This window comes from Agelaius tricolor, unplaced genomic scaffold, assembly GCF_023055355.1.
Source record: "Agelaius tricolor isolate 1412-34295 unplaced genomic scaffold, bAgeTri1.0.p SCAF_5, whole genome shotgun sequence".
Classification (NCBI taxonomy): Eukaryota; Metazoa; Chordata; class Aves; order Passeriformes; family Icteridae; genus Agelaius; species Agelaius tricolor.
Window position 1 is genome coordinate 54,106,965 of NW_027269265.1, and position 25,401 is coordinate 54,132,365.

At 61.9% G+C, this 25,401-nt stretch overlaps 4 protein-coding genes across 4 annotated transcripts; 1 reads left to right on the forward strand and 3 right to left on the reverse strand.

Annotated features, from left to right (window-relative positions):
• Nucleotides 1-148: 148 nt before the first annotated feature.
• CD5 (CD5 molecule) lies at nt 149-11,390 on the reverse strand. Its single transcript, XM_071428387.1, is given in 21 exon segments — nt 149-534; nt 613-717; nt 971-1,024; nt 1,392-1,523; nt 1,695-1,982; nt 3,104-3,403; nt 3,514-3,576; nt 3,657-3,938; nt 4,199-4,237; nt 4,775-5,071; nt 7,658-7,813; nt 8,054-8,161; nt 8,257-8,337; nt 8,428-8,523; nt 8,608-8,730; nt 8,828-8,965; nt 9,063-9,134; nt 9,222-9,525; nt 9,528-9,898; nt 9,988-10,047; nt 11,226-11,390. Coding segments are annotated over 21 exon segments (3,210 nt in total). The 5' UTR covers nt 11,281-11,390; the 3' UTR covers nt 149-448.
• Nucleotides 11,391-12,216: 826 nt separating this feature from the next.
• Nucleotides 12,217-18,480, reverse strand: TMEM132A (transmembrane protein 132A). Its single transcript, XM_071428221.1, is given in 13 exon segments — nt 12,217-13,767; nt 13,844-14,035; nt 14,234-14,510; nt 14,749-14,951; nt 15,025-15,168; nt 15,239-15,431; nt 15,507-15,665; nt 16,098-16,453; nt 16,530-17,081; nt 17,157-17,365; nt 18,213-18,276; nt 18,279-18,395; nt 18,397-18,480. Coding segments are annotated over 13 exon segments (3,624 nt in total). The 3' UTR covers nt 12,217-12,693.
• A 531-nt stretch (nt 18,481-19,011) lies between these two features.
• On the reverse strand, nt 19,012-21,465 carry TMEM109 (transmembrane protein 109). The gene is given in 6 exon segments (XM_071428223.1): nt 19,012-19,804; nt 19,883-19,985; nt 20,077-20,312; nt 21,123-21,260; nt 21,263-21,337; nt 21,340-21,465. Coding segments are annotated over 6 exon segments (1,047 nt in total). The 5' UTR covers nt 21,464-21,465; the 3' UTR covers nt 19,012-19,433.
• Nucleotides 21,331-25,384, forward strand: PRPF19 (pre-mRNA processing factor 19). Its single transcript, XM_071428222.1, has 16 exons — nt 21,331-21,471; nt 21,639-21,788; nt 22,033-22,109; nt 22,189-22,330; nt 22,432-22,505; nt 22,615-22,677; nt 22,761-22,802; nt 22,888-22,962; nt 23,079-23,154; nt 23,309-23,418; nt 23,557-23,712; nt 23,790-23,859; nt 24,149-24,234; nt 24,460-24,630; nt 24,726-24,831; nt 24,923-25,384. Exons 1-16 carry the CDS (start codon nt 21,453-21,455, stop codon nt 25,018-25,020), a joined length of 1,515 nt encoding a protein of 504 aa, XP_071284323.1. The 5' UTR covers nt 21,331-21,452; the 3' UTR covers nt 25,021-25,384.
• Nucleotides 25,385-25,401: the final 17 nt, after the last annotated feature.

Below are 25,401 nucleotides of genomic sequence, written 5' to 3' on the forward strand. Positions count from 1 at the left end.
TTTTCTTGCATTTATCCCTGGGATAAAAACCAGGGAAAAAGAAAAGTTTCCCTGTCCCACTTTTCCCTCCTGCTGAGGGTTCGGAGTCACACTGGGATAGTGGAAGGAAGAGGACAAGGTGTAATTAGTACAAAACCCCAATTTTATTACAAGTATTTGTTATTAAATATCTCAGTCTCATTCTCAGTATTCCCACCCTTGCATCCCTATCCTTTATCCATCATCCCAGCTCTTTATCCTGGTTTGGAGAAGCTGGTGATCCCACTATTCCAAAGGGCTCCTTGCACCCCCTACCTCTTAAATTCCTATAAATAGCTTACAAAAAACCCAAAACCCTCCTTTTCTCCCGCGAGGAGGCTGGGAAGTGCTTCTGGAAGGGTGCTGGAATGCTGGGATGCCCCCAAAGCTGAGGTGGGAGGTGGGATTAGCTTCTTTGGGAAGCAGGGAATCACACCCTGCGGGCGGAGTGCAGGTCATAGTCACTGTCTGAGGAGTTATCTGGAAGGTTGGAACGCCGGCATGCTGCTTCCAGAGCTGTGGAGAGCATGGATACACCTCACTGGATGCACATCCATGGGAAAGGAACGGGAAGGAGCCACTTCCAGCACTTACCTGGGTAAGCAGAGAGCTGGGAGCTCTTTTTGGGAGGCTGAGCATAGTCATTGTCCCCTCCCTGTCCCCGAGGCCTCGGAGTGGTGCTGGAGCGGTGGAAAGACACTGGAGAAGACAGCAGGATTGGGATTTTGGGGTTGGAACTGCAGCTTGGAGGGAGCAAACCCACCCGGGAAGGGGCTGAGTAAAACAGGTCCCTGCTCCAGACCCACATCTCCTGGGTGAGTTATATTCCAAAAGGAAGCGAGATCCAGGGCCCTTGTGCCAGGATCCAGGAGGGAACAGCCCACTCAGACCCCAGATCCATCCCCAGGAACTCCAAACCCCATTCCCAGCTCCCCAGCAAGCTGCCCCTCACCTGTCTGGTTGAGTCCCGTGGGGCCGATCCACTGGCGCTGCTTCTTCTTGGAAACTGAGAGAGAGGGGGAATTGTGTCTCCAAGGATCTTCCCGATCCTTCCTCCAGCTGCTTCCCCCCCGCCAGCCCCATATGTCATCCCCAATAATCCCCCCCCAGGATCCTCCACCTGCTCTTTTGTGCCCGCTTGGAGCTTAATCCCTCTTCCCACTCCCACACTCCATGTGGAACAGGCTTGGGGACAATGGGGCAGGTCTGGGGATAATGGGACAGGGGGATCTGTCAGGCTGAGCAGCCAAATCCCCCCCCCCATGGAGTTTAGGGAAGCATCCATGGAGCTGCCAGCCCTGGGCTGGCACGTGGGGATGGTGGAGCGGGAGAAGGAAGAAAAGAAGGATGAGGATCCCAAGGTTGTCCCCTACTTCTCTTCATCAGCTTCCGATAGGCAGGAGGGCCACAGATCAGGAAAAGGATGAGGAAAAGCAGCAGGGCCAGGCAGATGCTCACGACGGTTCCAGCAGATGTTCCAGTGGGAAGCGGCTTTGAGTCCTGGCCTGGAAAGAGCACGGATGTCACTGGATGTGTCCAGCTGGAGGTTGGTACTGAGATGTGAATATCCATTACCCTGCCAGGAGCCCAAATCTCACGTGGATTTGGTCCCCCCCATCCCTGCCCATTCCATAGGAGTGGGAATTCCAGCTCCCAGCCCGGATCACGTGGCTTACACACAACTCTGGTCCGGGAGCAGCTCCGGATATTCCCAGGTTTGGGCTGGCAGAGGTGCAGGGGTTCAAGCCCACAGGTGACTCCCGTTGAGGGAGGCTCCCGGATTTCCATGCTGGAGGTGAGATTCCCGCAGCCCAGCTCCCGGCAGATCTGCTGGCCCCGCCTGTCTCGCTGTGCTGCTCTGGATTCACACAGATCCCACCACTGTCCCGCATGGAACACCTGGATGTCCCCTTCGCACGGAGTGGGGCCGGCTGCCAGCCTCCGCAGGGCCCGCGGCTGGGATTCTGTGGGAGAGAGAGCACATCCACAGGGAGAGGGGTTGGATCCACAGGGAGGGGTCAGACCCGTGGGGAGGGGTGAAATCCATGAGGAGAGGGAGCAGATACATGGATACAGGGGGATCAGACCCATGGGAAGACAGGGGTCAGATCCAGGGAGTGGGGTCAGAGCCACAAGGAGAAGGGAGTCAGATCCATGGAGATGGGTCAGACCTGTGGGAAGAAGAGCCAGAACCACAGGGAGAGAGGAGTTGGACCCACAGGCAGACAGGGATGATATCGACAGGGATGCTGCTGGCACATGCTCCTCCTCCTCCCAGCACCAGCTCCTGGCACAAGGATGATCCCAGCATCTCCCCTCATGCCACAGGGACTGGACCAAACCAGAGCCGGGCATGGAAGGGCTTTGAACTCTTCTCATGGGAAATGCAGCATGGCAGCCGGCTCTGCCAGCTGTCACAGCCCATTAAGCCCCCAAGTCCCACGGGATTCCAGGCTGGGGCAGATGGCAGGACCCACAAGGAGCCTGCTCCGAGCTTCATGGTTTGGTTCTCTGTGCCATGGAGCTGGCACTGAGCTTATTTCCAGGGAAACACTCATGGAAAATGTCAGGGAGAGGCCTGTGGCTGGGAGATGCTCCTGGCAAGGGAAAGATGCTCTGGCAGGGACATGCCTGTAGTAGGGAAGAGGCTCATGGAAAAGAAGGGATATGCCTGTGGCAGGGAAGATATCCAGGGCATTGCCCGAGGCAGGGAGATGATGGGAGCATGGAGATGCCCAAGGCTGGAAGGTGCTCAGGGAAATGCCCGAGGCATGCAAGTTCCTCAGGGAGCTGCCTACAGCCTGGTGCCTGCCAGTGTTCCCCACCCCCAGCTGGAATTTGGGATGCTGCCATGGCTGCCCTCCCTCCAGGGCTCATCCTCCTCGGAACTGCCGTGCTCGGCAATGCCGGGAACTGAGATTTCCTGTTTTGCCTTCGCACCCCGGAGAGGAAGAGCAGGAGTGGGTGGATGGGGCCCATGGGGCAGGCTGGGATGGGGCTGGTTCTCTGTTCCGGGCCCCAAAATCCCCCCGGGGTATCCCACCGGAGGAGCAGGAAATGACGGGTGCTCCAGGACCGTTCTCACCTGAGCAGGTGATGAAGGCGGGCGTTTTCCCCCGGGCGCTGCTCCTGTTGAAGCAGTCCAGCAGGGAACGGCTCCCGCAGGAATCCACCGCCTCCCACCGCACCGGCAGGTGGATCCCTGGGTCCGGCTCGCCGTGGCTGCTCCCAGCAGTGCCACAGCGCAATTCCTGGCAGATCAGGGTGACCAGATGTGTCCAGGAGTGCGGGATGCTCGCCACGGCCCCCCACAGCCCCTGCTTGTGCAGCTCCAGGAAGCCGGAGCAGCTGAAATTCCCGTCCACCAGCCGCAGCCTTGGGGGTCCTGGAGAGGGATTGGGGGTGGAAGGGGAAGTGTTATGGATTGAGATGGCAATTTTCCCATTATTTAGCGGGAAGTTCCCAAATTTGGATTCCTTGGGATGAGGTGCTTACCCGTGGGCTCTGGAGTGGTGGTTGGGGGTGCCGGTGGGGGCTTGGGAGTGGTTTTCACTGGCTCTGGAATGAGAAGAGAGGGGCCACGTGGGCATGGATGATCCCTAGGGATTGAGGTGGCTGGGCTGGGGGTCCAGGCTCACCTCCACAGGCAACAATGACATGCTCTGTGCAGTTTTCCAGCTCCCATTGGCATTCAGGTGGGGAACTGCACCTCCTGGGCTGACTCTGTGGCCCTTTCCCACCGGGAATGATGAGCTCCAAGGACTCGGAGGTCGGGGGGCCGCACTCCAGCCACTGGCAGATCCAACCCAGGTCTTCCATGCTCACACTCTCCCTGCAAATCGGTCTCCATTGGTTTTCCCTCTTCACCTCCAGTATCCCAGTGCAGCGGCAGCCGCCTCTGGTGAGTCTCAGGATGGATTCTGTGGGAAAACACCGGGAAAACGCCATCATTAGGGGCTTTCCTTCCTTTCCCAGAGGGTTTCCACCCTGGAAATGATGGAAAAGCCCCTGGTGGGGGCCTTGGGAAGCAGCACAAGGAATGGGAGCATGGAGGGGTCAAGGGAATGTGGGGGCCTGAGCTGGGACCCCGCGACGCCGCTTCCGGATGATGCAACTCCAGCACCCGCCATGCTCACGGAGCTGTGGAGGCATTCCCAAAGGGCTGCTCCCAAATTCTCACCTCCACGGATCTGGGTAGCTCCTCCATGGTCCGGGATGGCTGCGAGAAAGAGCGGAAATGGGGTGTCAATCCTGCATCCCACCCTGCGGACCCCGAGTTTGGGACAGCGCCTCTGCTGCTCACCCCGTTCATGGTTATTTTGAGGAAAAGGGGGATTTTGTGGGAAAACTGGGATTTTAGGGGGAGAAAGGCGATTTGCTGCCTCCCCATCTGTCTGCTGCGGGGTTTTTAGGGCTGAGAAAAGACGAGGGCCCTGCAAATTACCGCTAATTAGCCTTGCTCCTGGGTGGAATGTTCGGGAATGGTGCCATGAAGACGGAGGGAAGGGCGGGAGCTGTCAGGGAATGAAGATATGGGGATACCTGGCTGCCCTCAGCACCATTGGCTCAATCTTGGGATCCTGGGGACCCCCAGGGTGAGCAGGGTGGGGGTTTTGGGGGTCACCAGGGCGCTCCTCACCCCAAGCCCCAAACTGTGGCTCGCTCAAGGTGCCGATCCCGCCCGGAGCGGGAAAACCGGGGGGGCTCTGCCACGAGATCTGAGCAGTGCACCGAGGTCAGGGTGCCTGATACTCACCCCACATTCCCAGCAGGAGGCACAGGATGGGCAGCCGGGTTGCCATGGGCTCCGCTGGTGCCATGGGGGCACGGGAGGCTCCGGGGGCTCCGCCGCCTCCGCTGCCCGGCCCGGAGCAGGCGAGGGAGGGGGCCCGGACAGGAACCGGCTGTTTTTCCTCCCTCTGTGGTTTTTTGACGTCACCTCTGGGCCCGTTTGAAGACTCTGTTGCCTCCCTGGGTCCCGCCAAGCACGAGAGGAAAGGGGTGAGAAGCGTGTGGGGTTCAGCCCCCACCAAATCCCCGGGTCTCTGCAGCTCTGGGAAAGGGAGGTAGTGAATATACCCAGTGCCAAGGGAGATTTGGGGGTCCCCGAGCCCCCCAGGGTTACAAAAGAGTTGATGCCCTTGGCATCCCCTAAAACCCTGTGATTACCCCCAGGAATGGGATGGGGGAAGGTTTTATCCAGGCACATTCCAGGTTCTGGCATTCTAGGGACACCCTACACCCATGCAAGGGCACGTGGGGCACCAGTGGTGCTGGACCCGGCCAGGACAGAGGCGTTAATTGATTGTGCCCTAATTAAATGCTCTGAATCCAGGTCAGGCATGCTAATGAGGCAGCTGTTTTCCATTGACTCCATGGTATTCCTGCTGGAAGGAAAGATGGATGGAACTTCCCATCCCATCCTGCTCCAGCATCCGTGGATGCTCCAGTCCCCAGCCCTGGAGTAGGATCTCAGCATCTGGGTGCTCCCTGTAGCCAGCACTCATTCCCATCCCACTTATCCCAGCAGTTCTGCTGATCCTGGTGGGAGCAGGCCCTGTTGGAATATCCCACATGGGGGTCCCGGGGCTGCCCACCACCCACTTTGGCTTTGAAAATTCCCTGGAAAAGGGGTGCAATTCCCAGGCCTGCTCTCACAATTCAGTGGAGAGTCTGCAAGCTGCAATCCCTCAAAATCAACCTGAAATTTGGGATTCACCTCAAACATCCCAGGATTCTGTGCTATCCAGAGGTGTGTGACCCCCATGGATATGGGGTGCTTGGGGCCCAGCCCTTCCCTCAGAGCCATGGCAGCCTCTGGAGGCCATGAGATCCCAGGGGTAGGATTTGGCTTCTGATCGAGCATCTGCCTTGCCTCGGGCGCTGCGAGTCAGCTCAGCATCCTGAGCGTGCCGCGGCAGCTCGGGATGATTGGAATCCCTTCCCGGGGGGAGTCTGGGGGGCGCTGGGAACTGCTGACAACGCTGCCAGCCGTGAGGAGCCTTTCAAAAAGCAGGAGCTGCCTTTGGAGCGAGCGGGAAGGGGCTTGTCGGCTGTCGGCACGCTGCTGGGATCATAATGATGAGGAAAAGGGGGATTTTCAGGGCGGGAGTAGCTTAGAGGAACGGTTGGCAGTGATGTGGTGGTGTGGGGATGGAGGTGACACCTTGGCTGGGCTGTCACGCTCCAAGGGCACTGGTATCCCCAGGGAACTGGTGCTCCCAGGATGTTGGTATCCCCAGGGAACTGGTGCCCCCAGGATGTTGGTATCCCCAGGGCTTTGGTACCTTCCAGGGCTTTGTTATCCCCAGGGAATTGGTGCCGTACCAGGACTCAGCACCCTCAGGACGCTGCCACCTCTCTGCACATTGGGATCCCACCCAGTACATCCACACCCCTGAATTTTGGGACCCCTCCAGGGCATCAGGACGCCCCGCAATTCATGGATCCCTCCAGGCTTGTCCATGCCACAATCCCAGCGATCCCAGCATCACCACCTCCCTCCCAGCCCCCCCGGCACCCGGAGCAGGAGCAGGGCTGGGGCACCCCCCGTGCCCGCCCCATGCCCGCTCCGCTCGCAGCCCGCGCCTCGCCCGTGCCCTTTGTCGGGGTTTTGCTGCTATTTTGGGATTTCCTCCGTTGTTGCGGCTCCTTTGTGCGGGGCCTCTCGCTCAGCAACCAGCTGGAGGATGTGGGGGGGGGCCACATTTTCCACTTGGGGTGCAGCTGAACCCCGACCTCCTCCCCGGGGAGGCAGAAATCCGATGACAGGGCCCGGGGTGGGAGCAGCCGGCTTGGGATGGGATGGACAGCAGGGAAGGGGCAGAGGGGTCCCAGTCCTGGGGTGATGGGTGGGTGCTGTGCCCCCTCCCAGCTGGGAGCACCCCAAATGCCAAAGCTGGGATGGTGCTTGGCTCCAGGAAGCTGCTTGGCTCCAGCTTCCTGCTGGGATATGGATGGACTGGGAGGTGCTGAAGGATTTGGGGGCTGTATCCCATCCTCATAGGGCACCATCCAGTGGGTTTGGGGTGGCACCTCAGTGGCTTCCCTTCCAGCATCCCTGGAGCCTTCCTGGGCAGGATTTATGGACAGTGTGTTCCCGGGATGGGGACTGTCCCAGAAGGGTGTAGGCAAGCTCTGGGGGGACACATGGGACTTCCATGTCTGCCCTTCCTGCAGTTTAATTTCCACCCCTGGTGCTGTGGAGCTGGGTCAGGGCCCTGCAGCCCCCTTCCCTGCTCCTGTGGGCTGGGAGTGGGATATTTGGCCATCTTTGTGCCAGTGGGACAAGTGGGACCACTTGGTGGCCCAGCCTCGCTGTGGGGCTGGTGACACCCCTATGGACAAGGGACACGGTGGGAAAAGCTTTTAATGGCAGCACAGAGGTAATGGCTGGAGAATTCTGGAGGAGAAAGCCAGAGAATTCCAGGAGATTTGGCCTCTGGAGTGGTGGGACAGGCTCAGTAGGCAGAGTCCTGGATGTCGTCGTAGTCGCTGCCCTCGGAAAAGTCGGGATCCTCCCCATGTTCCCGCGAAGGATAGGATGGATCTGACCAGGCTGCAGAGACAGAGCCCATCAGGAGGATTTGGGAATGCCTGGAACTCCGTGTGTGCCCCACCTCCAGCGCAGGATCCTCACCTGGATGTGAGGAGGGATCTCCAGGGGGCTCCCTCTCCTGCACGTTCTCGTACCACTCGCCCGAGGAGGTGCTGGAGCTGCCGTCGGGATCGGGATCTGCCGGAGCTGCAGGTGCCCAGGGCTGGGAGGGCGCTGGGGTGGGCGCTGCCGGGGGAGCTGGGAGGAGCAGAGTCACTGACTGGCACTGTCCAGCCCTGCTCCCACTCCATGGGGTCCCATTCCCTCACTGAGGCTGAACCCATCCATCTTCCCATCCTTGGGGTCCCTTATCCCTGCTCCCATCCCTGCTCCTCTGCCTGGGGTCCCTGAACCCCCATTCCTTCCCCATCCCTGTGGTCTCTGCATCCCTTTTTCCCATCCTTGGGGTCTCCCCATCCCTGCTCCCACACTTCCCACCTGTGCCGTAGCCATGGGCAGGGGGGGGAATGCTGCCATTCCAATAGGGCTCCATGGATGAGGATGAGCTGGAGGAGCTGCGGAGTGGGGGGCCCGGCCTGGCCGGCTCTGTGGGAACAAGGGCATAAAATGTGGGAACAAAGATATTGGAAAAGGGCATGGCCACCCTTCCATCCATGGGATAGACCCCCCTTGTGTCATACCATCCTCAGGGAATGACTCCATCCTGTCTTGGCTGGGTCTCGGAGGGAGAAGATCCTCCCTGGGATGCCGGCGCAGGGAGTCTGTGGGAAGGGCAGAGGGGTGGGAACATCCTGGGTGACAGGGATCCCGGGACAGGGCATCAGGGATCCCAGAGGAAGTGGGATGCTCACTGTAGAAGGTGGACAGGGCGATGGGAGGCTTGCTGCTGAACTCATAATATTCCGAGTCAGAATCAGAATCCTTGGAAATGGCTTTGACCAGACCGTCTGGGGGGTGACAAGGGGATGTGGCATCTGTCACCAGCTGGCACCTCTGGCCCCACAGCCCCTGGGGGGACCTGCTAGACCCACCTGATCCTTTGGGAAGGCTGGTGGGAGTCTCCCTGTAGTCGTTGGGGATCCTGGAGGGTGCGTTGGGGCTCTGGGAGCTGTGGGTCACCAGGACTGGCATGGGTATTCCCAAGGAGGACATGGCTGTGGGGACAAGGGGATGCACCCACTCCGTGGCTGAGCTGAGCCCAGAAAGTGGGGATTGTGTCCCAATTCCATGTCCGTCTCCAGAATTCCTTACCACTCCTCTTCCTCAGCCTCAGCAGGGCAGCGGAAAAGGCCAGCACGGAGAGCAGGAGCAGCGTGGCCAGCACCAGGCACAGGACAAAGAGGGGACTGTCCACTGGTGGTGTCCCCAAGGTTGGGATCCCCTCCTCGGCTGGAACAGAGAACGGACACAGCTCATCCCACGTGACTCTTACCTCCTGGGAATTTTACCCTGATCCCAGGGAATGGCCGAGGGCTCCGACACTCACCCTGCAGGACACTGACATTCCTGGGCGTCACCTCAGCCACTGTGGGCGTTGGCGTCTCCAAACCCTGGGAGCCTGGGAAGGACGGGAACAGAAATGGGATGCCTGGGAGAGAGCCGGACCCAGGCCGTGCCTCAAATCCCATCGGGAAGGATGCGGTACCATTGCAGATGACCCCGGCAGCCCCGGATTGGTAACAGGGAGCGGATTTGTTGAAGGTCCAGTGGCACTGTGCCAGCGAGGGCTGCAGGCTCCCGCACATGTACGTCATCTTCCCGGGGAGCGTGTGTGTGAAGGCCGGCCGCTGGAGCACATCCCCGCATCCCAGCGTCCGGCACAGCACCGTGGCCTCCGTGTCGTACCAGGTGCTGTAACACACCGTGCTCCAAGTGCCTCGGAAAAACACCTCCACCCTGCCGGCACACCCATCCCGGCCTCCGGAGAGCCGCCACTCCTGGTGCTCTGCGGGAAGAGCGCAGAGGTGAGGACGCGCCATCCGCATCCCCAGCTCTGGAATGTTCCAAACCCACCTGAGCAAACCACACCGGCGTCCTCCTTGTGGCTGCAGTCGTGCTCCAGCATAGCCGGGCATTCCCAGAGGTCCCGCTCGTGTCCTTGGCATTGCACCTCATCCCGGAGGATGGGGCCGCGCCCGCGGCCGAAGGCGGCGTTGCCGGGGGCTCTCACGGCGCGGCCGCACCGCAGCTGGCGGCACACGACGTCGGCGTCAGAAATGTCCCAGCCGTCGTCACACACCGTCCCCCATGTCCCCTCCTGCTCCAGCTCCACACGGCCCTCGCACCGGCTCCGGCCACCCGCCAGCCGCAGCGCTCTGGGACCTGGGAGATGCACCGGGAAGGGTGAGCTGGCGTTGTCCCAGAATCCCGAAAAGTGGGTGTAGGGATGTCCCTCACCCTCCCACACTCACCTGGAGTCACCGAGGTGTTCCCTGCCGGAGTGTTGGGCGATTCTGTCGTTTCTGTGGGGACTGTGGGGAGAAAGGACAGAGGGATGAGGAGCTGAGCCCCCCAGCATTCCCAGTTCGGTGGGGTGCATCCCAAAGCCGCCAAAATGTGGGCAAGAGGATTCTCCCAGCTGTGAGTGGCACAGTGGGAATCACCCCGGGCTCTGGCAAAGTGGTCACGGAGCTGCTGCATCCCAAAAATCAATCCCTGTGTGCCCCAGGATGTTTCTCAAGGCTAAATCCTGGTGTGGGATCTGCTGGGAGAATTTGGCCTTAAATATGGGAATACTGGGACACGACTCAGCGGTGGAAGAGCTGAAATTTGGGATGTCATCCTGCATCCGTGTTGTTCCCGCCTTACGGTTCATCCCTGCAGACACAGAGGGGCTAGACCTGTCCGTACCCACCTGCCTACACCCATTCCAGAGCCACAGGTGAGTGGATGATCCAGTTATCCCTAAAAATGCCCCATTTGGCTTCTCCAGGGGAAAGGATTCAGCCCCAGAAGTGAGGCATCCAAGGGGATGCTGTGGGTGGGAATCTTGGGAAGAGCCACCAGAGCTGGTGCAGAGTGGATTGGAGTTAAAATGTTCAAGGAAAAGGCCTGGGATGAGGGGAGAAGGTGGGAATGAGCTGCTCCAGGTGGGGATGGAGGCGTGACAAGGGCGGAAATGGGGTGATGGGGTGATGGGGCCGTTTCCTCATCAATTGGAGGCCTCGAAGCAGCTCCTGGCAGACATTTTGGCAGCCAAACAATTCCAAATCCTGCCAGGGTGGGGAGGACAGGTGGCATCACATCCCCAAACCATCCAGGGGGTACATGAGAGACAGGATGGGCTTCAGGCCCTGAGTGTCACCCTGTTCCCAAAGGGATTGTAGGTGGGGTGGCTCCGAGAGCACCTTTAGGGGCTTAGGGTCCTCTTCTAGGGGTTCCCAGGGTGCTTTTGGGGGGATCCAAGGGGACCTTAACCCTTAGGAGAATCCCCAAGCCTTAGGACATCCTTTCAGGGGATCCCTTTCCCTCCGAGCGTGTTGAGGGGCAGCATCCTCCACCACTGATACCCCTGCTGGAGACCCCCCAGGACCCCCAGTGCTCCCCATCCCAGGGGGGTGGCAGGTCCCCCACCCCCAAATCTGTGGCTCCACCACCCCAAGGTGCCAAGAGAGCGACAGCAAGGGCCAGGATGGGGACAGTGACGTACCTTGTGCAGGTGCCGCGGCAGAAAGAGCCACCAAGAGCAGGCAGAGCCCCCCCATGCCATCAGCGGGGCAGCCCCATGGAATTCAGGGCTCTGGGATTCGGGGGGTCCCTCTCTCAGCAGCCTGGGGACGTGGCTTGGCCGTGCCCCCGTGCTCCGGCAGCTCCGGGACTGTGGCGCTGGGCAGGAAGCCGACTCAGTGCTCTGGGGTGGAGGAGGTGATGAGGTGGCTCCATCCTGCCCTGGCAGGGAGGAAACAGAGTTCTGGGGACCCCAGAGACCCTCCAGGGCACGGGAGCCTCATGGGTCTGGTGCTCCCAGCCCAGGGGACACAGATCTGGTGGAGCCATCCACCAGATGGCTGGAATTCCAGCCAGGAATTCCCCTCTTCTCCCTGTTTTTTGGAGTCAATGTTACCTGCAGCTCCACATCCTGAGCATCTTCCAGCACATGTAGGATCACCCCAGAACCCTCCAGGAATATTAGGTGAGGGGTAAGGCTGGAATTTCCACGGATGGGAGGTGGGGCATCCCAGGAGACATTGATCTCCACCGTGGGATCAATGGTTTTGGGAAGTTTGGGGAAGCTGGGAGCAGGGTGATGGGGTGAGGGATCTCCTGCTGTTACCAAGAGTGTCTTGGAATTGCTGGGACTTACTGGGAAGCTGGAAGAGTGAGAATCCCTGTGGCCACTAATATAGGGAGGGGCTGAGGGGACACTTGGGAATGTCAGGGACATGCAGTACCCGGCTGGTGTTGGGGTTGGAAAGGTGGAGGAGGAAGATGGCAGGAGAGGGAGGAAGGAGATCCCTTATCCCAAGGTGACCCCAGCTGAGCCAGAGCCAGGCCCAGCCCTGGATCCAGTCCCGTAACCAGCTCCCACGTGGAGCCAAGGTCAAGGGCATGTGCCCATTCCCAGGAGCCTGGCACTGCCATGGGGGCAGGGTGGGACCCGGTGTCAGGATCACAGGAGACAGCACGAAGGAGAATCACAATTGTTTTTTTAAATACTTTATTTTTGTAACAACGTCAGAATTAAAAATTTTCCATAAATACCAGCCCCTGGCAGCCCCTTCCCGGGCGTTCCCGATAAAAAATGTGTACAAAACGGATGCGTGGCCGGGGTGAAGGTGGGGGGGATACAGGATCCTCCCCGGGATCAGACCACAGGAATCATCACCACCATCATCATCACCACTATGAACACCATGTCGCAATGAGACCCAAAGCAGTAAGAGCATCCCGAATTCCTCCCCGCTGCCGCCGGGACCCAGCCCCCATATGGATAGGGCTGGGAGACCCCCCCTCACCCTCTGTGGGCACCTCGGGGTGGTCCCAGGAGGCCACCAGTGGTCCCCGGCCCATCCCGCTGGGAAGGGGGGTCGGTGTCCCCCCAGCACGGCACAGGGAGGAGGTCGGGCCCTTACTGGTTTGCCCGGGAATTGGGGGGTCCGGGAGTCGCCCCCTCGGGGTCAGGAGCTGCCGCGGATCCTCTCCATGTAGCTCCGGAGCTCCTCGGGATCCCGCAGCCCCATGTCCTCGCACACCCAGCGGATGTCGTCCTCGCTGGCCACCAGGATAGACTGGACCTGGGGGGCGGCCGGGGGAGGCTCCTCGGGGACACGGGGGGGCCCAAAGGTGACAAACTCCACCCGCTTCCTGCGGCCGCCCCCTGGAGCCGACCCCTCCTTGCGGGGCGGCGGGGCTGGGGAGCCGGGGGGAGCCCCGTCCTCGCCGGAGCCTGGGGGGCCCCCGCAGCCGCAGGGCGGGCCCGGGGATGCCGGGGGTTCCGGCTGCCGGCGATCCGGCTGCGGCCGATCCAGCTGCTGCCGATCCAGCTGCCGGCTCAGCTCCTCCTGGTCGGTGCCCAGCCAGACCCAGTTGTGGGGCTGTGGAGCCGAGGGGGCCCCGCCCGGCTCGGGCAGCTCCTTCTGCTGGTAGCGGAGCACGAAGAAGATGCAGTTGACGAGGAAGATGAAGATGGCGAGGCAGAAGACTCCCAGGAGCACGTACATCCCGATTTCCAGGTCAGTCACCCGCTCTGGAGCCTTCACCATCTCCTCCTCCTCCTCTTCCTCCTCCTCTTCATTGCTGGCACGGTTGCGTCCGTAGCCTTCCTCCTCGTTCTCCTCCAAGGAAGACCCCTGGAGCTTGGTGGCCGCTGGCCCCACGCCCGCGGGGTCCCTCTGTCCCACGGTCACCGCTTCCCCGGACATGGCGCCCTCAGCCCGCGGGAAGGGCTGGGGGCTCCCGGGAGAGGGGACCCCCACCTCGAGCCAGGCCGTGCCAGTGGCCAGGGCAGCCGCGCGGTGCCGGCCACGCCGGCACGGATCCGGGGGGTGCAGGCTGAGCTGGAGCAGGGCCCCCTGGCCCGGCCCCTCGGCCACCACCCACGGGTGGGCAGCGGGGACCCCAGGGGAGCCCCTGACAGTGGCGACGGCGCGGTCGAGGGACGTCACGGTCAAGGCCACGTCGTGCCACCCGTAGAGCTCCAGTGGGGCCAGCGTGTGGTCGGAGAAGGACAGCCAGATGGACAGAGTCGCTTCCTGGCGGGATGACAAGCGGGATGGCAGAGGTTTGGGGGACACCTGGGAGGCTGGGGTCACCCCCCACCCGTCTCACCTGCTTGAGGGCCCGTAGCGTGGGTGTTCCCAGGACGGTGGCGGTGACCACACCAGGATGATCCGGCTGTGTCCGCAGGGACAAGGAGAGCCCAGCCACCACCTGGGCACGGAGCTCTGTCACCATCACCTTCTCCTCAGAAACCACCAGCGTCTGCTCCCCCAGGATGGAGTCGGAGAGCGGGGAGCGCACCTGGAAGCACCTTGTGAGTCCCCCAACATTCCTCACACCCCCTGCTTCCTCTTCCCATCCTGTGCCAGCCCCTCCATTCCCTCCCTCCCTGTATCCTGCCCAGCTCCCACTGGGATCATTTCCAGCCCCCCAGCTCCATCCCTGCAATCCTCCCACACCCCAGATCTTCCCAGGATCCCACAAACAGCGCCTGTTTACCTCCACGGAGGTGACTCCAGGCTCCCGGCCCACCACCACAGCCCCCGCTTCCAGCGAGGCCACGCGGGGGTCCTGGACACGGGTCCGGGCAGCCACCAGATGGGTGACATCCAGGAGCCACTCGGGGCCGGGCAGGTAGGACAGGTGACGGCCACCATCCAGGGGGTGGGCCACAAAGTGTGCCAGGACACGGAGCCCCGTGCGCTGGAACTGGGGCCGGCAGCCCCGCGCCCGCCGCTCCGGCTCCTCTGCGAGGTCCTCGGACTCCACCACGGCACTGGGGACAAGGGACAAGGACAGGGTGACGAGAGTCCCAGGATGGGGTGACAAGGCGTTCCCCAAGGACAGGGGAACAAGGATTGCAAGACAGGGAGACTGGGATTCCACAACAGAGTGACAAGAATCCCAGGACAGAGGAGCGTGTTGGGGGCTCACTGATGCATCCCCACACATCAGGTCCCAGCCCCATTCCCATCTTCCCCCTTTTTCCCACCATCCCATTCTGTAGGCCTCACCTGTCAGGCCCCCCAGGCAGTTTCCAGCCCCGGAGCTGCTCCAGGATGGGATCTCCCAGCTGGACACGGAGTGGAAGCAGCGGAGCCCAGACGGAGAAACTCAGCTCCGCTCGCAGCCGGCGCACCCAGAAATCCACGCGGGCCCCCCGCGCCCCTCGGCTCTCCTTGCCCCCCACGAACACCAGGTCACAGGAATCCGACACCTGCAAGGGCACGTGGAATTCCATGGGAATGTCCCAGGGTGAGGCGGGATAACGAGGGGATAGCAGTACTCACCTGCAGCACCTGCTTGTCAGCGGATTCGCATCCGACAGGATCCGTGAGCTCGGACACTCCACCCCCTGCTTCCACAGCCACCAGTTTGACCGGGATAACGTGGGGGACCCCGGTCAGTGGTGCCGTGTTCAGGATCTCCAGCTCCTGGAAGCACAGCGGGATGAGGGGGCGCTTCCCATGGGATGGAGGGCTGGAATGGGATGGGGACACCCACCTGTACCAGCGGGACGAGGGCACGGACGTCCCGCTCCGACACCTGGATTTCCCAGACCAGTTTGTCCTTCTGCGCCTCAGGATCCTGGCCAGGATACTCCACCTGCCACGTGAGGGGCCGCGCCGGCGCCAGCCCCCCCGTCCCGTTTTCCACAGCCACATCCAGGTGCAGGAACTCGGCCGGCTCAGACACCCTGTGGCACCGCACTGGGATCAGGGTGGAACAACCCACAATTCCCACCGGGATGGGGGATTGGGATATTCCCTACCTGGAGCTGTCAGGGATTGCAGGGATGTCCCCGAGCCGCCGGCACGTCACCACGGCTGTGGAATGCTTGGGACCACGGGAACGCTCCAGGTGCACGCTCCAGGTGCTGGGAACTGTGGGACGGGCGGAGACCACCTGCAGGCCCTTCTTGGCCTTGATCCTGTGTGGGACACATGGTGTCACACAGTGTCAGCTGGTGTCACACAAAGCCCCAAAATGTCACACAGTGTTAAACAGTGTCACACAGTGTCAGACGGTGTCCCACAGAGTCACCCACAATCACTCGGTGTCACTCGCTGTCACACAGTGTCGCTCACTGTCACACAGTGTCACACAGTGTCGCTCACTGTCACACAGTGTCACACAGTATCCAATGGTGTCACACAGTGTCACAGTCACACTGTCACACAATGTCACACAGTGCACATGGTATCAGATGTTCACATACTGCCACACATTGCCACACAATGTCACAGACTGTCACACAGTGTCGCTCACTGTCACAGTGTGTCACTCACAGCCACACGCTGTCACACACTTTCACATAGTGTCACGCAGTGTCCCATAGTGTCCCCATTGTCCCTGCTCTCACCTCAGCGTCAGGCTGTCGGCGGTGAAGTTGTGGTGCAGGGCAATGGTGGCCGTGAAGCGCTGCCCGGGCCGCAGGGGGACATTGGGGACACGCAGCAGCACCTTCTCGTCCAGCCGCGCCTCCTGCCGCCGCTCCGGCTCTCCTGCCCGCAGCTCCAGCATTGCCAGGAATCTGGGAGCCTCCCGCTCCCGACCCCCGCACTCCCCCACGCTGTAGTGCAGCTCAGCCGGCTCTGGGCGCTCCGGAGGCTCCACGGGGTCGGAATCTCGCCGGCGGCTCCGGTGGGAATGGAGGGATCCCAGGGAGAACCAGCGTGGAGGGATCTCCAGCTCCACCACACACACGCCCAGTGGGGCCTGCAGGGGAGAGGGGGTCCTGGGATTAGGCTGGGGGGGATCTGTGGGTCCCCAGGGTCCCCAGGGTGGCACTGACCTGCAGGCGACATGTCCCCCGGGCCATCCGGCCGCGGTGGTGAGCGTGGAGGGTGACACAGGGGAGATCCCGAGCTCTGGAGTGATCCCAATCCCTTGAAGAATCCCAGTTCCCAGGGTGGTCCTGGTCCTTGAGGTGGTCCCAGTACTTGGGGTGATCGTGGACCCCAGGGTGGTGCCGGTCTTTGGGGTGATCCCGGACTCCATGGTGGTCCTGCTGCTCAGGGTGGTCCTGGTCCCTGGGGTGGTCACGATCCCCAGGGTGATCCCAGTTCCTGGGGTGATCCCGGACCACAGGGTGGTCCTGCTCCCTGGGATGACCCTGACCCCCAGGGTGGTCCCGGACTTCAAGGTGATCCCAGAGCCCGGGATGGTCCCAGTCCTTGGGATGATTCCGGGCCCCGGCATGGTCCTGCTTCCCAGGCATCCAGTCAGGCCCATGCAGATGGAAGAGGACACGGGCCACGGGCTCAGCAGGGGACACAGAGCTCTCCAGGGACACAGCACGGATGGCCCAAGCTGCTGAGCTGGGGGAGCTCTCCATGGACACCTCCTGTAAGGACACCAGGATGGTGGTGGGGGCTGGGACACCCTGGGGTGGCCCAGGGGACACAGGACCCTCGGTTACCTGGCGGATGCTGAACGGGGGGTAGGTGGCCTGGAACAGGGGCTGGGATCCAGCACGGAGCAGCAGGAATGTCTCGGAGCGGGTGTGCAGGGAAGAGTTGGGGGCCACGTCCTGATCCACCCTCTGCAGACGGTAGGACTCAGGCACCCCAAGGACCTCCAGCTCTGCTGGCAGGAACACGGGATCCGGGGGCTCCCCGTCACCCCTCACTGCAGGGACAAGGATGTGTCACATCCCGCAGGGACACAGCGGGAATGGGGTGTGCAGCTGGGGGTCTTTGTGCCCACCTTTGTGGCAGCACACGGGGTGACCCCTTGCCTGGGCCACCACATTCTGAGGTCACCCTGCCATGGCTGCCCCATCCCGGGGTTATCCCATCCCGGGGTTATCCCATCCCTGCATCAGGACTGGGGGGCCACTCGGTTCCCCCAGTCCTGGCTGTTCCCCGTGGGAATGCATTCCCCACTGGGGAGAGGGTTGGAACCGTGTCCTGCAGGGTGGGATCCAGGCTCATGGTGCCCTGATCAAAGGGATCACTCATCACAGGGAGCAGATCCCACCTGGATGCCCGGGCTGGGCTTCCTCGCGGCCGGGGATTGATCCCACCTAGGGGATCAGGCGTGCGGGGAGAGAGGCCAGGCAGATCCCGGGATCCGGGGGGAAGGGGAGTCCCTCGGGCAGCGGGTTCCCGTGGGGATTGGGAGGTGATTTCCCCCCCTCGAGATCCCCGCGGACCCCACGTTCCCCGGGTGACCACCTCGGGATCCCAGGCGGTGGAGGGGGCACGGATCCCCGCGGAATGGGGGACGCGGATCCCGGGGAACGCGGGGAAGAAGGAGGAGGGGGTGAGGTCGCTCCTGCTCCCTGGATCCCGGCGGAACGGAGGGACCCGAACGTGGGGAAAGGGGAGAATCGACCCGGGTTGCGGGTCCACGCGGGAGCGGATCCCGGCAGGACGGCGGGAGGGGTGCGGAGCGGGGTCGGAATCGGTGCCCGGTGCCGTTCCCGGTGCCAGCTGCCGTTCCCGATGCCTTTCCCGTTGCCGTTCCCACTTACCCGGGGCGCAGAGCAGGGCGGCGGCGAGCAGCGCCAGCCGGGGCGCCGAGGCCATGGCCGGCGGGGGGCTCGGTCCGTGCGCCGGTGCCGCCGGTGCCGGTGCCGCCGGTGCCTCCTGTCGCTCCGCCGGTGCCTCCCGTCCCTCCGCCCCCGCGCCGAGACAATGGGGCCGGGGCGGGATCGGGCACCGGCGCCGCCTCGTCCCGCCGGGTCCTAAAGCCCGGCCGTGCCCGGTGCTCCGGGTCCTGCTCCTCAGCCCGAGCCACATCCCATCCCACTCCCCATTCCCATCCCACTCCCCATTCCCAGCCCTGCTCCCCCTCCTGCTCCCCATTCCCAGCCCTGCTCCCCATTCTCATCCTCACCCCATTCCCCATTACCATCCCTGCTCCCCATTCCGACCCTCATCCCGTTCCCCATCCCCGTCTCTACTCTTCATCCTCTTCCTCATCCCCATCCCAATCCTTGCTCTTCATCTCATTCCCAGCCCCACCCAGCACCGGACACCCCAGGCCACCCCGGAGCAGAGCAGGAGGGTGGGAATTCTTCCCCCAGCTGCCATCCATCTTTCCCTGTTCCACCATGGATACTGGGGACATGGGAAGGACAAGGACATCCATGGTGAGGGGCACGGAGCGAGTGGGAAGCACAGCAGGAACAGCTGGAGGGCAGTGGGATCCTGGCATGGATAAACCACCTTCCTCCTCCTCCTCTTCCTCCTCGTCCCTTCCCACCCTGAATGGACTTGGGGGCTGGCTTGAGCCCGACCACCATCCCCTGGGAAAGCAGCAGGGCCAGGCCGGATAAATCCATCTTTATTCCAAACCACATTATCAAAACCGTTTAAAAAGCAGCTTAAAACCCAAAACCTGACAGTGAGGGGACCCCAAAACAAGCAGAGCCCCCGGCACGGGGAATGGGATCCCCTCTGCACCCCAAGCTGGCTGGGCTGGGCCAGCATCCCTGGTGAGCAGGGAATGTGGGAGCTCTTCTCCCACTCTTGGGGCATGTGGGGGCTTTTGGGGTGAAGGCACTTGTGGCACGTGTGGCAAGGCACAGCCCCCAATTTTGGGGTGCTCCCAGAGGGATGGGGGGCCCCCAGGACTCCTGGGAGAACCGGGAAGCAGAGCTGGGGGTGCAGGGGGCTCAGCAGAGCGCAGGGACACATGCTTGGGATGCTTGGGATGGTGGAGCCAAGCTCTGGGGAAGCTTCAGGGGGGCTCAATCCTCCCGGTTCCGGGGCCCCCCAAACTTCTGGCGCCGCCGCAGCTCCTCCACCTTCCACTCCAGGCTCTTCACGGCCGCATCCAGCCGGGCGCTGGGATCCGGGGACGCCACCAGGCTGCCCAGGAAGGTGTAGAGCAGCCACAAGCCCAGCAGCATTCCCGCCTGCACCGTGGGGCTCTCCTGGGAAGCCGCCACGTGCAGGAAGGCTCCCAGGAAGAAGAAAAGCTTCACGCCACGGAACAGTGGGAGCAGCAGCCTTCGGAGCCGGGCTAGCACCCAGGATCCCACCAGGGCGGCCACTGCCCACAGGAGCACCCTCTGCACTTCCCCGGGAGCCAGCGCTGCTGCTCGGACCAGCCGGTGGCCTGGGAATGGGATCTGGGAGTCAGCAGTGGCACCAGGAATGGAGGCAGGAGCCGTCCCACGGGATGAGTCCCACTCACCGTTGATGCTGGAGGCGGCCAGGAGATCCCCCAGGATCCCACAGAGAGTGGTCAGGGCTGCTGAGATCCCAGAGGAAACAATCCAGAGGGTGGTGGAGAGGCTCTGCGGGGAAAGATGGGGAAAAGGGAGTGGGAAAATGTCCCGTGCCCCTGCACAAGGAACTCCAGGGAAAGTTTGGGAATGGGCATCCTACCTCCGCCACCATCCGCAGGGGCTGGTGTCCCACCCAGTTTTCCAGGGTGTCCCATGTGGATCTTCCCAGCCGGAGCAGCAGGTCATCGGAGGTGGTGGCGTGTCCCCGGAAGCCCTCCTGGCCATCCTTGGCTCCGTCCCCCGCCAATCCCATGAGGAATGGGATCCACAGCAGCAGGGCCAGCAGGGCCCGGTGCCCCACGGTACTCCCCATCCTGGAACCCGGGATCTGTGGGCAAAGAGACATGTGGGGGTGCTGGGAGGAAGAAACCCTGCTGGTTTTGGGGTCCACCTGCTGGTTTTGGGGTGCCCCAAGCAGGAGGGGAGGCTGGAGGCCCCACAGCCCAGTTCCATGCCCCCCCTCAGCACAGGCCTGGGTGTCCTGGCTATTTTTGGGATCGACCAGAGTCAGCGGGACACAGCCAAGGGCACCGGGCCTGGCTAGGAAGGGGGGGCACCCCTTCCCAAAGGAGGGAGCGGGGTGCTCCGGGACGGGACACTGCCACCACTGCCACCCCCGAGACCCCCCCTGCTCCCCACTTCTCCCCAATCCCCCCAGGATCTCCCCAGTCCCACTATGCCCAGCCCCGCCCAGTTCCCCCCATTCCCCTGGAACCCCCGATCGCCCCTGTGCCCGCCCCTCCGCTCAGGGCCCTCCACCCGCCACGATCCCCAAAATCCCCCCAGACTTCCCTGGATCTCCCCAATGCCCACTGGATCCCCAAATCCCTCTGTGCGCACCCCACCCACATCTCCGGGGTGTCCGGGATCCCTCGGATCCTCCCAGGATCCCCCCCAGGCCCCTCTGTACCCACCTCCCTCTGTCCCCCCCCTTCCCCGCAGGATCCCCCGGGTTCCCCCGGGATCCCCCCCAGGACCCTCCCCCGCGGCTCCCTCATCCCGCCTATCCCCCCCTGGAGCGCTCCCCGCCCACTTTCCCTCCATTCCCCCCCCGGCTTTCCCCGAATTTGCCCCAATTTTCCCCGAATTCCACCCCCCACCCCGGGGTCCCCCCCGACCCCCCCTCACCGGGGCTTCCCTCGGCTTCGCCGCGGGGCACGCCGGGAGCTGTAGTCCCCGGGACGGCCGCGGGGCACGCCGGGAGCGCGGTCCCCATGGCAACAGCAGGAGGCGGGAGGCGGTGCGCGGTGCACGCCGGGAAGCGCCGTTCCCGCCGGCGGGGGGGCGCGGGGGATGCCGGGAGCGTTTCCGGTTCCGGCGGCGGCGGCGCACGCGTGAGCGCTCGGGAGCGGCGCGGGGGCCGCGCGCGCCAACCGGAACCGGAACCGGGACCCCGGACCGGAAAGGAGAACCGGAAACAGCTTCGGAAGGGCAGCGGGGCCGTAACCGGAGCGCCGCGACCCCCCGGCCTCCGCCATGGCGCTCATCTGCTCCAGTGAGTGCGGAGAGAGAGGGGCCGCGGGAGTGCGCGGGGGGAACGCTACCGAACGGGGCATCCCGGGCTGCGGGGCGGGGACAGCCGGGGTCTCACCGGGGGATCACCGGGCAGGGAGTTCCCAAAGCCTGTTCTCGTCCCGTCCCATCCTTCCCTTTCCCCCGCAGTTTCCAACGAGGTCCCGGAGCACCCGTGTGTGTCGCCGGTGTCCAACCACGTGTACGAGCGGCGGCTGATCGAGAAATACATCGCGGAGAACGGCACCGACCCTGTCAACAACCAGCCGCTGTCCGAGGAGCAGCTCATCGACATCAAAGGTGCCGGGAACGGGCGTGGGAAAGGCTCTCCCGGGAAAAGCGCCTCTCCCGGGAAAAGTGGCTCTCTCGGGGGCGGGAATGGCAGTGCCCGAGGTGTTCTGGGGTTTGAGGTGCCAAACTCAGCTGTGGAGGCCGGGAAGGAGAGGGGCAAAGGAGAGATGGTGAAATGGCAAAGGCAAGGGATGGGAGTGCCATATCCATAGGGATATCAGGGACACGGATGATGCGCCCATCTTTCTTCCAGTCGCCCACCCAATCCGGCCCAAGCCCCCCTCGGCCACCAGCATCCCGGCCATCCTGAAAGCCCTGCAGGACGAGTGGGTGAGTGAGTGCCGGGGGGGCTGCCGGGGGGCCGGGATCCCGGCGCTGTTCCCGGGCTGACGGCGGCACTTCCCGGCAGGATGCCGTGATGCTGCACAGCTTCACTCTGCGGCAGCAGCTGCAGACCACGCGCCAGGAGCTGTCCCACGCCCTGTACCAGCACGACGCCGCCTGCAGGGTCATCGCCCGCCTCACCAAGGAGGTCACTGCCGCCAGAGAAGGTGACACGCACACGGGGCATTCCCACATCTGGCATTCCTGGGAAGGGGTGCTGGGAAGTGCTTTATCCCGGTGTTCCTTTAAACCTGTTGTGTTTTTGCAGCTCTGGCCACGCTGAAGCCTCAGGCCGGGCTCATCGTGCCCCAGGCGGTGCCGTCAGCGCAGCCCAACGTGGCCGTGAGTCCTGCTCCCCATCCCGGCCCTTTTCCCGCTCATTCCCAACCCTTTTCCCACTCATTGCTCCTGAATTCCCTCTCTGCATGTCCCTTCTCTCTGTGCCACACAGGGCGCTGGCGAGGCCATGGATCTGGGAGAGCTGGCAGGAATGACCCCAGAGATCATCCAGAAGGTAGGGGCAGTGTTCCATGTGTTCCCCTCTCCGTCTCTATCGCAGAATTCCTGCTCTGTGCCCACCCTCCTCTTGTTTTCTAGCTCCAAGACAAGGCCACGGTGCTGACCACGGAGCGTAAGAAGGTGAGTGGCCTTATCCAAGGATTTAGAGGGAGCTGGGATGTGCCATGCTCCAGCCAAGGCTGATGGTTATCTCTGATTTTTCCAGAGGGGCAAGACAGTCCCAGAGGAGCTGGTGAAGCCAGAGGAGCTCAGCAAGTACCGGCAGGTGGCCTCGCACGTGGTGAGTGCTGGGAGGACTGGGAAACTCCCACATGGAGCTGGGAATTGCTTCTTGATTACTTTTGGGAGGGTTTTGCTGCTTGTGGCAGTAATTTGGGGTTCTCCTCCCTCACACAGGGGCTGCACAGTGCCAGCATCCCAGGAATTCTTGCCTTAGATCTGTGTCCTTCCGACACCAACAAGATCCTCACTGGTAAGAGAGCTTTCCTGGGGGTTTCCCAACTGGGAATAGATCTCTTGCTCTGTGTTTCTGGGAATTTGAAGGAGGACAAGGGACATAAGGCAGGTGGATTTGGGTTTGGTTGGCCCCACACTCCCATTCCAGCGCTTCCCACTCGGTTTTCCAGGTGGAGCCGACAAAAACGTCATCGTGTTCGACAAGAGCTCGGAGCAGATCCTGGCCACGCTCAAGGGCCACACCAAGAAAGTCACCAGCGTCGTCTTCCACCCATCCCAGGTGCGTCTGGCTCTTTCCTCACTTACAGGATGCCTCAAGTCTGGATATCAGCACCCTTCTCTGCTGGAATCTCCTGCTGGGAGTTCTCAGAGAGGTGAATTCTTCCCGCGTGAACCTTCTGGTGTTGTCCTTGTGCAGGACTTGGTGTTCTCGGCTTCTCCTGACGCCACGATCCGGATCTGGTCCGTTCCCAATGCCTCCTGTGTCCAGGTGGTCCGTGCCCACGAGGGCTCCGTGACTGGGCTCAGCCTCCACGCCACGGGTGATTACCTGCTCAGCTCCTCGGATGACCAGGTGAATCCCTCCCCATCCCTCAGCTCCCACCTTTGCTTCCCACCCTTCCCCTATCCAACGCTCTTTCTCTCTCCCAGTACTGGGCTTTCTCGGATATCCAGACCGGCCGCGTCCTCACCAAGGTGACAGATGAGAGCTCTGGATGTGGTAAGCCTTGGAGTCGATTATCCCCATTCTGGGCATCCCTTGGCTCTTGGAGTTCATGGGCGCTCCTTTGGAGGGCTCTTGGTAGCCTTCCCAACCTTCCTGAGTCTTCCCAACCCTTCCAATCTCATCAACCTTCTTGGGTGTTCCCAACTCTCAAAATATTCCCAACTCCCTGTATCTTCCCAAGCCCGTGAGTCTCTCCAACCCTCTTGAGCCTTCCCAACCTTCCAACTCTTCCTAACCCTCTTGGGAGTCTTCCCAAGTGTCTGATTCCCTACTGTCTCCACAGCTCTCACCTGTGCCCAGTTCCACCCGGACGGGCTCATTTTTGGGACGGGAACGATGGATTCCCAAATCAAGATCTGGGATCTGAAGGTGAGGGCTGATGGGAATGTGTGGGAACAAGGGTTTGGGGTGTCCGAGCTTGGTTGGGGGATCAATCCAAGGAGCAGGACTTTGAGGAATGTTTTTGGAGGTTTCTCCAAAAGTCCCAAGGTTCCAGCTGCAGAGCAGCCGCTGGTGACACTGTTACCGCGCAGGCCGGTTGGGAACGATGCCACATCCCAGCTCTGTGATTCCCTGTGCCCACCTTGTCCCCAGGAACGCACCAACGTGGCCAACTTCCCGGGACACTCAGGCCCCATCACCAGCATCGCCTTCTCCGAGAACGGATACTACCTGGCCACGGCAGCCGATGACTCCTCCGTCAAGCTCTGGGATTTGAGGAAGCTCAAGAACTTCAAGACATTGCAGCTGGATAACAACTTCGAGGTGTGTGATATCCCTGTCTGCTCCAGGGGTTGTGGCATCCCAAAAAAGCCTTTTTGGGAGCTTTTTCAATGCCTTGTTGTGATTCTTCTCTGCAGGTGAAATCCCTGATTTTCGACCAGAGCGGGACCTACCTGGCACTGGGCGGGACTGATGTCCAGATCTACATCTGCAAGCAGTGGACAGAGATCCTCCACTTCACAGGTGAGGGGTTCTGGGAATCATGGAAGTGGCTGGGGCGGGAATGGGACAAATCCACTCGCAATTGTGACCGTGGATTGTTTTCTGTCCCCAGAGCACAGTGGTCTGACCACAGGAGTGGCCTTTGGCCACCATGCCAAGTTCATCGCTTCCACAGGCATGGATCGGAGCCTCAAGTTCTACAGCCTGTAGCCCTGGAAGTGGGGCTGGGATTTTTTGGGATTCAGGGTGGGAGGTGGGTGGGAATATCCAGGTGGGATTATCCAGGTGGGATTATCAAGCTCCCCTGTTGTAGCTGTTGGTGTAAGGGAAGTCAGACATTGCCTTCCCCGTGCTCCATGGATTTATTGTTTAGTTTTTTTCCCCAATTCTGTGTGTTTTCCGCCTTTAGATTGTTTTGTGCTTGTAACTGATTTGACAAAAAGCCCCAATCCCGGTGCTGGTGGAAGTTAGAGGCCGGGATGTGTGGAAGGAGGGAGGGAGGGGAGGGAGGACTGTGCAGTTTTGTAAGCAGCTACTTAGTTTCAGTATGGAAATAAAGAATTATTCCCTGTCATCTCAGCTGGAAAAGGC